At 40.6% G+C, this 13,766-nt stretch overlaps 1 protein-coding gene across 1 annotated transcript; it reads left to right on the top strand.

Moving 5' to 3' along the window:
• Positions 1–4,318: 4,318 nt before the first annotated feature.
• On the top strand, positions 4,319–11,450 carry LOC311496538 (uncharacterized protein C8orf76-like; the record flags this gene model as incomplete). Its single annotated transcript, XM_084556425.1, has 7 exons — positions 4,319–4,438; positions 4,963–5,106; positions 10,341–10,391; positions 10,465–10,609; positions 10,745–10,811; positions 11,018–11,150; positions 11,289–11,450. 7 exons carry the CDS (start codon positions 4,319–4,321, stop codon positions 11,448–11,450), a joined length of 822 nt encoding a protein of 273 aa, XP_084412551.1.
• Between the last annotated feature and the right edge of the window lie 2,316 nt (positions 11,451–13,766).

Raw genomic sequence — 13,766 nt, 5'->3', positions numbered from 1 at the left:
GGGATACATATGTGAAACATGTTGCCTTTGCATATACCACTTCTGAACACACCAGCATCCGAGTTACCCCCTTCTACCTCATGCACGGACGTGAGGCACGGGTGCCTGCTAATGTGCTTGAGCCCCCTAAGATCCTGGACTCCCAGGGCTCTGGATCCCTCTGGAGTCGGCCTTCAGCACAGCCAGGCTTAATGCTGCAGAAGCACATGAGAGACAGGAACTCTTTATCACGATGAGAGTAGTTGCCACCGTACCTATGGAGTGGGTGCACTGGTTTGGCTGAATAACCCCATTGAAAGCCGTACAAAGCTGGAACCGCATTGGAAGGGTTCTTATCAAATCGTCCAGGGGTTGGCTTCTGCTGGAGGAGCAGCCCTGACATACCGCATCATCAACCCCCTGGACCCGCTGGAGAGGGCTCAGGTGGTTCATCATGACAGACTGAAACCAGTGGCGGTGTCAGGGAGGAGCTAGATGGTGCTGTAGCAATAGCACCCGCCCAGCACCCCCAAGATGTGCTTCGTATGACTTGTATTTCGTATGACATGGAAAGTGTCCCTCTGAGTTGCTGTAGGGCTGATGTTCAGGTGTGGAATATTGTGGGTGTGTCTCACAGGTGGTTCAAGAGAAAAGTTCGGAATAAACAGGAATGCTGAGTGACGGTGGAAAATACGCTCAGGTCTCCGGTCTCGTTTATTGTTTTATTAATAACTGCTGTATAGGCGAACCCAGGACACTCGGCTGCATTAACAACATAGAAACATTCAAATTCAGTGAAACAAAGCAGTGAAGAAACACACTGGGAAAATGTAATTTCCTGAAGGCCATGAATTCCACCCGGAACTGAAAAAATATATAATTAGTCACATTTATTATCTACAATTAATCCTGAACTCCACAGGTTCCAAACGGACTACACAACTACAGCTCCACTTGTTTGTTTACATCATCCACTAGTATATACAGTCAATGATCATCCAGGTCTCTCGGTCCTTCAGTGTAAACTGCGCGACTAATGCAGCGTCCAATAACTATCGTTCTGGACAGACATATTCCGACAGACGAAGGGACAGGTATTGATGCGACACAACCTCGCGTGTCACCTTCTTTAATATAACGACAATAAACTGTTCAAACACATCTTAGCTTTTATTTAGACTCGATAAGAACCAATACACGAATAAGTTGCATTTACATATATCTCCATACATTTCCATATAAGTCCTAAATAACATACTCTGTAAATCCCATTCAAGCTAATATACACATTGAAGGATGCAAAAATTAATGTTTGGTATAAATAAAATGACACTGAATCCTGAATTCATTCAAATTTCCAACAAATTACAAATATTTCTGTATTATCAGTAAGATAGTTCTGTTTTTGATAGCAGAATTACAATAAACCAAAATAACCCTAACAGCCAAGAATACAGTTTCAACAAAATAATTAAAATGAATATGCAGCAAAAACACACCAGCAAAAGGTAAATAATTCATGTCATATAACCATCATAATACATTATTATCAGTGAGTGAAGTAACTGCAACAAATAAAAAAATACAACCTGTTAGAAACAAACAAAAACTAATTTAATTTCACCAGCATTTACTACATTTAAAAAAGCTGCTACTCTGGGCCAGGACCCCTCACATATGATATATGGTATATTAGAGGGAAGTCCACTACTCAATAAGCAAAGCTAAACAAGCCTTTTACTCTGCACAGATGAAATTATACTTATCATAGTCAAACTTCTTGAACCAGTAGTGATTTTCTTCTGTGTCCATGACAGCACTCATGTCACAGTCTTCTATTTCTTTCTCTCCTGGACCCCAGTGTTCAAATGATAAGACATGATCATCGACCCAGAACCAGAAATCCAGGGTGCAGTTGTAGTGAAGACCCAGCCATACAAAGGGACTGTCAGCCTTTCTGACCGCCAACTCAACCCAGCCCTGGGTCTCTTTATCAAGGATGGACACCAGATCCATGTTTAAGTCTCTGCAGTGGTACAGGGCTTCTTCCCAGGTTCTTTTCTCTTTGACCAGCATCAAGCCTTGAGTAAAGAGAGACATCTGATAAGATGAACATTGACAATTAAGTAGAAAAAGAAGTTTAAAAACTACACTTGATCATATTGTGTATAATTTGCAAGATTCCTCAAACATACGTTCTAGTCCTAAGGTTTTAGAGGATAAAAAATAATTAATCATGAATCAAATCATGTATAAAACGTTGTGACCATTTGGTGATGAAAAATAATAAAGAGTTGTCAGTGTGAATGTTTGCTCCTCTATGAGTGGTGTCGTCTAACATGTTGTATTAATAAAACACATCTGCTATTAAACATACGGTGGATTGTAATCTGTAATAGAGACATTTTCTATAAATTTGTTTATGAACTGACCAGTTACCTGAGAACATTTTATCTTACCATCTCTTTTAATACCGTAGATCTTCACATCACACAACACTAGAAAATCTTGTCTTTCTAAGTGTATGGTCACATAGCGCCCAGATATTGGTCCATTGTCACATGTAAATGTTAGATTTTTTCCTCTGGTGGTGTCATTAATAGTTGTACAACTGGACGGAAGAAAGAAAGAGAGAGAAACAGATTGGACTGTGAGAAATAGTTCTGTTTCCAGCTCTGTTTGATTAAGTATCAATAGAAGACAGAATTCCCCACACCCACAAATACAGCATAATGTTGTTGAGTAAAGTTAGCTGCAACTGTCTGAGAGCAGACTTTTAAAAAAGTTTAAAACTGATACTTAGTGGTACTGAATGCAGTTCTCCTGAGTACTGTCTGCCTATATCCTTCTCCTTTATTAACACATATCACACTCATATCAGAATGTCTTATCTTACTGAATGTAATTAATACAGGACGTATTATAATAGTTTGTTTTTACAAATTATAATCCTATAAATAAATAAAGGATAAATCACAAGCAGCACTAGACTATCGTAAAAGGTTGTACTATGGTTCATAGTAGAGTGAAGGCATTACACGTTGTGGTGGGAAAAATTTCCATCAGATGAGTTCCCAATGAGGATCTGAGCATTCGTTAGGTCAATATTGTACTGATAAACGTTGTAGATGTTGATACAGGAAATTTCATATAGACCCAGTAAATCCATTGTCCACCAGGAGTTGGGCTCTTCTTTGGTGTGAGAACAATCACCATATATCCCATCAATAGCTCTGTCAGAATTGAGATTTTCGAAGGTTGAAGACTGATTTGTTTTTCCTCCCTGTATCAGTTTTCCTGTTTTGCAGCTAGCTGTAGCAGAAAACAGAAAATAGTTCACTTCATAATATTGACCCATATACATCTTCAGCAGCAATGCTGTTATACTTTATGACATGACTCAAGAGAGATGAAACAGAGTAGAGCAAAGAAATGCATTTAACTCTACCTCCTTGGTCCTGAGCAGACCTCCCTGTGAAATGTGAAGTGTCAGAGAATTACATCAGAATTTCTTTTATCATTCTTGTCACGTACATGCTTATTGTATTATTTTGTGAATCATTTACTTTCTCACATTCACATTTGACTTTGTGCATCCGTGAATCAAAGGAGCAACTTACCAATCAAACAGAAGAACAGCAGAGTCCACAGCATCTTTGCTTTGAAAGAGATGAAACTGCAGTAACTGTTGACTAGATGCTCGACACAAATGACCACAGACCAAAGACTGGAAATCACAAAGGCTTTGGAAAAATGTCTCCCCTCTATCTCAAAGCACCAAAAACTGACAATCCAGGTGGTGCTCAGCTACCTCTAGATCCACCAATTTTAAAATGAACCCCTCTCCTTGACAAAGCCACATTTATTTCTCTTCCTCCACAGCTTCCCACATTGAAACACACTAACATTATTCATTCTTGTTTCTGCTCAGGTTGTTTTCATTAGTCAAAGCAGCTCAAGAGTATTTGCATCTGTCAGCACGTTATACCCACAAAGCTCACGAATACGGTTTCAACACATATAAGTACAATTTGAAATTTACTTCACCAACTGGAGGTTGTTTGTGGAATGAGCAACTTTATTGTGGGACATCGTCCCTGCCCCTGAATAAAGTAATGTTGTTTTTATGTTTTTAGTGAGAAGTTCAAAAGACAGACATTTGCTAGACTGAAGGAATAAAAATAGCATTTCTACTAAGCATGTTTCAAAGTCAGCAGAGTAATCACTCATTAAACTGCACATGTGGAGAAACGTTGTCTAGATGAGCATATTTAAGGACATCCATGTAAATAAACAGAGTAGAAGTGAAGATACGTCAGCTGGCTGAAGCTGCTCCGTGATGTGTTTCTGTCTGCGGTGGTTTTGTGAGAGTGCTGCTCTGGATACTGACGATTCTTTGGAGAAGCAGAAAGTCTACAAGTTTAGAGGAGACTTGGCCGGTAGACAAGGGAACTATCAGGTAATTAAAGTCATTCAGCTCAGTCTTTCTAAGTCCAGTCACCAGGTATTACTGAAAAATCACCAGCAACGTTGGAGGCATTCCACAGAAACACTCTGAGTTCATGGCCTTCAGGAATTTACATTTTCCCAGTCTGTTTATTCACTGCTATATTTACCTGTATTTGAATATTTCTGTGTTGTTAACAACAAATATAGAGAGCGTATCAGTAGCCTTATTGCTATAATTCACCATTTCATCATCTTCAAAACTAGAAATAGTCAGAAAAGTAGTTTAGTCTATATATTGCATCCAGAACACAAATGTAATTTAGGTTGACTTTAATTAGCAGCACGTTGCTCAACAGTAACATTTCCCTGACTGCTTTAAAAAAGACTTCTGAGCAGACATTTAAACACATTTATAGACTTGAGGGAACCAGATTGAAGGAATGAAATCCCAAATCTGTTGTATTTTGACAGCCCACCTTCTACTCTCATGATTTGAAAGCGTCTGTTTCTGTTCTTGTGGTGTGTGTGGTTCAGAAAGCCTTGGAGGCGTACAGCAGCTGCCTGCAGTGGATCGCCGACAACAACCTGAGCATCAGACGAGATGTACTGGAGGGAATGGCCCATTGCTGCACCAAACTGGGACAGAGAGACAGGGCACTGGACTTGGCTGATTTGCTGGTAACTCTTTCCCTGATTTCAAATTCAGTGCTGAACAATTCAATTCAATTCAATTTTATTTATATAGCGTCAATAACAATACAAATCGTCTCAAGACGCTTTACAAAAACCCGGCCTGAAACCCCCAGAGCAAGCCTGAAGGCAACGGTGGCAAGGAAAAACTCCCTTTTAACAGGAAGAAACCTCGAGCAGAACCCAGCTCATATGGAGGGACCCATCTGCCTAAGGCCAGCCGGGTACAGACAGAAGAAAGAGAGAAGAGAACAGCAAAGAGAGAAGAGAAGAGAACAGCAAGATAAACATACATCTGTCATAGATACACATATCTGACTAAAGTGTACATGTGGAATCTTATGATACAAACTGATGATGTTACATGACAGTTTGAAAATGTAAGAGGAATCATAGGCAGGTTGGAGAATTGTTCATTCAGGTAGGAGTGGATAACTGCAGGATTCCATGAAGACTGGGCAGGCTGATGAGACCACGACAACAGATGTAGTATAGAGCTCCACAGGAAACACACCACTCCAGGCCAGAGATACTCACAAGAAGAGGGGGGAAGGGGGGGAAGGGGGGGGAAGGGGGGTGGGACACACACAGCAGTAAACATTCTACATAGTAATAGCTCAGAATTGTATGACTAGTAGTATATAGGAAATTAGAGGGCAAGAGCTCTGTGCCAGAGAAAAGAAAGTGGAGGATGCGAGAGAGGAGACAGAAGAAAGAAGGAGGACATGTGTTTGGTGCATCGTCCCCCAGCAGCCTAGGCCTATAGCAGCATAACTAAGGGATGGTTTAGTCCAGCCCTAACTATAAGCCTGATCAAAAAGGAAAGTCTTAAGCCTGACCTTAAAAATAGAGAGAGTGTCTGCCTCCCGAACCCAAACTGGGAGCTGGTTCCATAGGAGAGGAGCCTGATAGCTGAAAGCTCTACCTCCCATTCTACTTTTTGAAATTCTAGGAACCACAAGTAGGCCTGCACTTTCAGACCGAAGTGATCTGCTGGGATGATATGGTACAATAAGGTCTTTAAGATACGATGGAGCTAGGCCTTTAAGGGCCTTGTATGTAAGGAGGAGGATTTTAAATTCTATTCTAGACTTTAAAGGGAGCCAGTGAAGAGAAGCTAAAACTGGAGTAATATGATCTCTCTTGCTAATTCCTGTCAATGCTCTTGCTGCGGCATTTTGAATCAACTGGAGGCTTTTTAAAGAGCTATTTGGACAGCCAGACAGTAATGAATTACAATAATCCAGTCTGGACGACACAAATGCATGAACTAGTTTTTCAGCATCACTCTGAGACAGGATGTTCCTAATTTTGACGATATTACGCAGGTGAAAGAAGGCAGTCCTGGTCACTTGCTTTATGTGACATTTAAAGGACATATCCTCATCAAATATAACACCAAGGTTTTTTACAGTAGTACTGGAGGCCAAGGTAATGCCATCCAAAGACACCATGTGATTAGATAATGAATCTCTGAGATGCTTAGGACCGAATACAATAACTTCTGTTTTGTCTGAGTTTAAGAGTAGGAAATTACAGGTCATCCAAGCCTTTATGTCTTTAAGGCATGCTTGGAGTTTAACCAACTGATTAGTTTCATCTGGTTTCATAGATAAATATAGCTGGGTGTCGTCTGCATAGCAATGAAAGTTTATGCCATGTTTTCTAATAATCTTGCCTAATGGCAACATGTATAACGTGAAGAGTATTGGTCCTAGCACAGAACCCTGAGGAACTCCATAACTTACTTTTGTATAAGTAGAGGAATCATTATTGACATGAACAAACTGGAATCTGTCAGATAGATAGGATTCAAACCAGTCTAATGCAGTTCCTTTAATCTTGACCTCACTTTCAAGTCTCTGTAGTAAAATATTATGATCAATAGTGTCAAATGCAGCACTAAGATCTAGCAGAACAAGTATAGAGACAAGTCCACTGTCTGAAGCCATGAGGAGATCATTGGTAACTTTAACCAGAGCTGTTTCTGTACTATGATGAACTCTAAAACCTGACTGAAACTCTTCAAACAGACCATTCTTGTTTAAGTGGTCACACAACTGATTGGCAACAACTTTTTCTAGAATTTTGGAAATAAAGGGAAGGTTGGAGATTGGTCTATAGTTGGCTAAAACATCTGGATCTAAAGTGGCTTTCTTAAGTAAGGGCTTAATTACAGCAATCTTAAAAGACTGAGGCACATATCCTGTTAATAAAGATAAATTTATCTGGTTCAATATGGAGGTGTTAATTAATGGAAAAACTTCTTTGAGCAATTTAGTTGGGATTGGATCTAGAAGACAGGTTGATGGTTTAGATGCTGTAATTGTTGAAGAGAGCTCAAGAAGATCTACTGGGGAGAAGGATTCCAGATATTGATAAGGTCGTACAAAAGTTTCTAATGTCGCTGTACTTGCATCTTTAACAGCTGTTGGAAGGATGCCTTGAATATTTTCTCTAATGCCGACAATTTTATTAGTAAAGAAGCTCATGAAGTCATTGCTACTGAGGGCTAAAGGAATAGATGGCTCAACAGAGCTGTGGCTCTTTGTCAGCCTGGCTACAGTGCTGAAAAGAAATCTGGGGTTGTTCTTGTTTTCTTCTATTAATGATGAATAATATGCTGTTCTAATACTACTGAGAGCTTTTTTATAAGTTGTTAAACTATCTTTCCAGGCTATGCGAGCTTCTTCAGAATTAGTGGAATGCCAAATTCTTTCTAGCTTTCGGACTGCCTGTTTTAAACAGCGCAACTGTGAATTATACCATGGAGCTAGCCTCCTCCTATTTATGACCTTCTTTTTCAGAGGAGCAACTAAGTTTAAAGTTGAACTAAGCGATGCTGCAGTGCCATCGACAAAATAATCTATTAGTGCAGGGGTTAAATTGTGGTTGCTGTCGTCCACAACATTGGTACATGGCACTGAGGTAAATAAAGAAGGAATTAATTCTTTATATCTAGTTACAGCATTGTCAGACAAACATCTACTGTAATGAAATGTCTTTTCAGTTCCTGTGTAATCCATTATTGTAAATTCAAAGGTTATGAGGAAATGATCAGACAAAAGAGGGTTATGAGTAAATACTGTTAAACCTTCAGTTTCTATGCCATATGTTAGGACAAGATCTAAGGTGTGATTAAAACTGTGAGTTGATCCGTTTACATTCTGAGAAAAGCCAATTGAATCTAATAATGATGTAAATGAGGAGCTAAGGCTGTCACTGACAACATCAACATGGATGTTAAAGTCACCTACTATAATGACTTTATCTGTTCTAAGAACTAAATCACATAAAAACTCAGAGAATTCAGCTAAAAACTCAGAATAAGGAGCAGGTGGGCGATACACCACAACAAAAAGAATTGGTTTTTGTATTTTCTGGCTTGGATGGGGAAGACTAAGAGTAAGACTTTCAAATGAATTAAAGCTCTCCTTAGGTCTAGGATTAATAGATAAATCAGAGTGGAAGATTGCTGCCACTCCTCCTCCTCTACCTGTGCTTCTAGGAATATGATAATTACTATGACTGGGTGGAGTAGACTCATTTAAACTAACATATTCATCATCCTGTAGCCATGTTTCAGTCAAACTAAAAAGATCAATCTGATGATCAGTTATCAGATCATTCACTAAAAGAGATTTAGATGAGAGAGATCTGACATTTAAAAGACCACATTTAATTTTAACCAATGAACTTGTACTGATTTGAATAAGGTTCCTATGAGAAACTCCTCTTTTGTTATTTATTGGTTTAAATAATCTGGGAGCAGACAGAACATCTATAGAGTTTATAGAGTTTAGGGTGTGAGACAGTCCTTGAGAAGCGGCAGAGAAGTGTGTAAGACTACAACTCCGCCTCCTGGTCTGAACTCTGGGTTGTCATGGTTTCGGGGGGTTAATAAAATCGGCCATATTCCTAGAGATGAGAGCAGCACCCGCTAAAGTTGGGTGGATGCCATCTCGCCTAATCAGACCAGGCTTTCCCCAGAAAGTGTGCCAATTGTCAATAAAGGCCACGTTGTTTTCTGGACACCACCTAGATAACCAGCGATGGAATGACGACGTGCGACTAAACATGTCATCATTGGTCAGGTTGGGCAGGGGACCAGAGAAAACTACGGAGTCCGACATAGTTTTAGCAAACTTACACACCGATTCCACATTAAGTTTTGTGACCTCCGACTGACGTAACCGGGTGTCATTACTGCCGACGTGAATAACAATTTTACTGTATTTAACCTTAGCCTTAGCCAGCAGTTTGAGGTAAGATTTAGTGTCGCCCGCTCTGGCCCCTGGAATGCATCTAACTATGGTCGCTGGTTTCTCTATCTTCACGTTCCGCAAAATAGAGTCGCCAATCACCAGAGTTGGTTTCTCAGCGGGCGTGTCGCTGAGTGGGGAAAATCGGTTGGAGACGTGAAGGGGTTGGTGGTGCTCCACGGGCCTTGTGGGACTATGCTTCCTTCGAACCGTCACCCAGCCGCCCTGGTTTCCCGGCTGCTCGGGAGCTGTCGGGGGACAGCTAACTGGAGCTATGCTAACAGGAGCTACTCTTGGTCGGTCCGCACCGGCTACAGGGCCCTGGCTAGCTGCTGGTTGTTTTTCAATGGTGCGGAACCGTGCTTCCAATTCGGAAAGCCTCGCCTCCAGTGCTACGAATAAACTACATTTGTTACACATACCATTACCACTAAAGGAGGCAGAGGAGTAACTAAACATGTGGCACGAGATGCAGGAGAGAGAAGAGGAAGCAGAGGGAGAAGCCATGGTTAATTCGCTAACGTTAGCAGACAAAGTTGATTAGAAGAGAGAGAGAGAGTGTGTGGTTCAAAAAGTAGCTATAGAGGACAGGTGGTTGAAGATACGTAAGAATTCCCCGCAATAAACAGAACGTTTTTTGGAAGTTGAGCGACGCTAACACTCTGTAAACAGCAATACCACACAGTGCAGAAGCAGGAAATGACGCAATACGCTTACTCACGTGACGCTAGACGTTCCAGTGACCCATACAAGTGATACAACTACCTGGAGCTGTCATATTCTTTATACTGTATGTCACATTGATTAAGTAAGACATTTCACATGTTCTTCTGTGAAACTTATGAGCTAACAAAGGGGAATTTGCAGAATTTTTTTTGATTTCAAACTAAACTGAAGCGATTTTAAGACATCAGTCTAAAAGCTTAAATTGATAACATCTGCATAATCTTTTATTTCCAGAGCAAAGAAGCTTCCAACACCGGTCACCTGACCAGCCTTCTGCTGCTTAAGGTCAGCGTTAGCCAGAAGACACAAGGATGAAGTCATTCTGTTGTATTCAAACTGATTTAAACTTCTCCTAAAGGTCAGCATCTACGAGCATTTTGGAGCCGCAGGATGGAAGACGTGGTGTCTGCAGCAGCTGTGTAGCCTGCTACCGTTCAACCCCTGGCACTGGTTCAGCCTGGGACAGACGTGTTTGCAGCTTCTGGAGAATGACGGGACCTCAGGTAACGTTAACTTCACTTCCTGTCTCACTTAACACCCATACCTGCTCTCAAGATGTTAATTATGCAGGTGAATTGTTGATCTTTGTTTTATTTTTGTTTTACTGCCGTGGTTAATTAACTCTGGTATGTTATTAGGAGCCTGTTCTGCCACGAGATGTAAATCAGAAGCAGATCAGGAGGATGGGGCGACTGAGGAGCAGCAGTAGGAGGCAGCAGAGCTCAGTGAGGACAGGATTTGTCTCAAAGCTTGCGCCTGTTTCATCAGGACGAGGTACAGCCACTGTGTTTGGATACTGTTGACCAGTTTCCCAGAAGCAGTTGGATTAAAATCTCATGCACATCCACAGGCCTACACTTAGAGTAAATCATTATGTCCTCATGCCTCCTCGTCTCTTCTTCTTCCCACAGACTCCTGTTGAGGATCCTTCAGCAGCAGCAGTCCTCCTTTGTGTTGCAGCGCAGTGAAAGCGTACTACAGATGTCAGAAGATGTGCTGCAGCGGCTATATCCCAAAGAAACAACGCTGCAGGCTCTCACTGAGGTGAGGTAACACACTCACACACTTGTTTAGTGCAGACATGCTGCTCCAAGGCCTGAATTACAGGCAGTTTCAGGTGGACGCAGATTTGGCGCAGAGTTAAAGTGTAATATTGTTACACACTCCCCTCCCTCTTCTCAGGTGATGTCAGAGGACTTGATCCCAGAGAAGATGAGGGAGGACCACCAGGACGGAGAGAGTCTGACCAGTGTGTGTTTGCAGAGCTTCAGAGAGCGCTGGTGGAACAAGATCTTACTGACAGACATGTTAGAGACTGACGGGACACACAGATACAAGTCCTGATGCTCCTCTGTTGAATGTTCAGTGATCTAAGTGTATGCTTTACCTTAATAAATGTTCTTTTAGCCATTTTAACAGATCACTCCTGATTTTAACTGACATATACGTGGTTTTTAGATCCACGTTTTTTAAAGCATAAGCTGTGAACTCAGTCTGTTAAATCCACCATGATCCAGAACGCCTTACCCAGACTGACCACTAGATGGAGATCTGGGAGTAAAACTGACTGACCTGTGTTTTTTTGTAGTGGATCTAGTCAAAGATGACAGTCCCAACCAGTGTTATTCTTTGTCTGTCAAACTAACATTTACACTGCACATCCTGAAGTGTGTTGGAAACTGAGAGTATCTGTCATAAGCATTGATTGATATTTTGTACTTACTTGAGCATAAAACCCAATAAACTTTGATCAGAAGTTGTTCACTTGTGACAGACATTTTACATGTTTTGCTTTAAATAAATGTAGTATGAAACGGTCTGTACTAAATGTCTATACAGAGGATACAGTGCTGCCTACTAACACCTTCATATTTGACTCAGGTTTATTCATCAACGTCGCTACTTGTTAGTTATAAATGTCATACAAAGGTTGTTTATGTGATTAACAGATACAATAACATGAGTGAAAACATCGTATAAACACTAGTGACACAGATTCAGTAGAAGTTAGACATGCATCACACTACCTAACCATGTTTTTCAGATAATGATGTATGTGTCAGATCAAGAGCTGTTCCAAGACCTCTCCATACTTATTTCCCCTCTGTCATTGTGGTTGATCTCAGTTTCATCTGATCAGATAATGCCGTTGCAGAACAGGTCTGACTTTGTTTTAGATGATTTTTGGGGCAGGCTAAACTCTAACCTGCTTAATGGATAAATAAATAATGAAGGAATATCTCACACCTAACCATGGAGCACCTTGCCCTCAGTTGAAAGACGAGTCTGTATTTATTATGTAAATGCAACTTGAGATTATTTTTAAAATGGGTGACAGACTGAAAATGCATGATCTTAACTAGTGTTTATATTTGTAGTTGAAGATAAATACAATTAGCAGGAACTAGCTTGCTAGCTAAGGTTACCCCTTATGCCCTCCTGAAATTAACTACCCTCTGGACACCTTTGTTGCAAAAATGTACACGCACAAAGAAACTGCCATACAATCCTCATACATCAATAGTTTTTCTGCTTTTACTTCAAAAAAGCTCTTAAACAACTTCAGACCTGTTCAAAACTACCAAAACGTTAATAGTTTTCAGGATTTTAACCCCTTAAATGCCAGTCTGAAAATATGAAGTATTAAATGTTTACAAAAAAAAACAAAATCTGAAATATTTTCCATAAATTAAACAGTAGATGAATGGGGCTTTGGTGGTGATTAAAGTCTTGTATATGTCAAAGATTAGCAATAAAACTGATTTGATTGCATTAGTATTTTTTATATAGTGCCAGATACTCCCTGTGGATACCTTCATGGCTAACAATGCCCCATAGACTTCCATTATAACCACGTTTTTTAATCTGACTGTCATTGCAGTATAAAACCATGCATTCTGTAATGTTAGCATTTCATTTAGAAGAAAACTAGTGATACTTGACATTTTTACTGTATTTGATCAGATTCAACTATTTTCCTATTGTAGGTAGATGCATGCAATTCTTGTAAATTTCCAATTTATATTATGGAGCCATGTGACTATCAGGGGACCCCAACTGTGTGTGTGTGTCTGTTTGCAGGTGTGTGCACATGTGTGTGTGCGTGTGCAAGAGAGACAGTGTGAGTATGAATCTGTAGCATGAACTGATCATTTCAGTGTTGATGAAAGAACATATTCTTTTGAGAGATGTTTTTCATGAGTTTTTGAAGAGGTGCTTGAGTAAAAACATGGCCTCCTGCCTTTGCTGTACTCAAAAACAACTGTTAGTGTGTATATATACCGAACTGCTTTCAAAGCCAAAGATAAACATGCAGCTTGGCTGGGGGGACATTTCATTAATGAGCAGAGAAAGACCTGGAGCGAAGAGAAGGAACAAAAATGACCAAGTGATCCAGTGCAGAAGAGGCTTTAGAAATGATCATGCAGCCTTTATCTGCCAGCGAGCTGCAGGACTCATCTGAAGAAGACAAAAACTTTGAGGGGGAGTCTGACATTGAATGCTCACTGGAGTCCTTCACTTCTGAGAGTGCCTCTGACCCTTCCTCTAAAAGTGGAGAGGACGCTGTGGATCATGCCCTTCCTAACAGTGAGTGGACAGCAAAGAATGGACAAGTCTGGTCTCCACCTCATGCCAAGATGCTGCGCTACATTCAGGTAC

The sequence above is a fragment of the Chelon labrosus genome (assembly GCF_963514085.1).
Source record: "Chelon labrosus genome assembly, chromosome: 12".
NCBI classification, from domain to species: domain Eukaryota; kingdom Metazoa; phylum Chordata; class Actinopteri; order Mugiliformes; family Mugilidae; genus Chelon; species Chelon labrosus.
The sequence above is the reverse complement of the archived record's forward strand: the minus strand, read 5'-3'. Positions and strand labels throughout refer to the sequence as shown.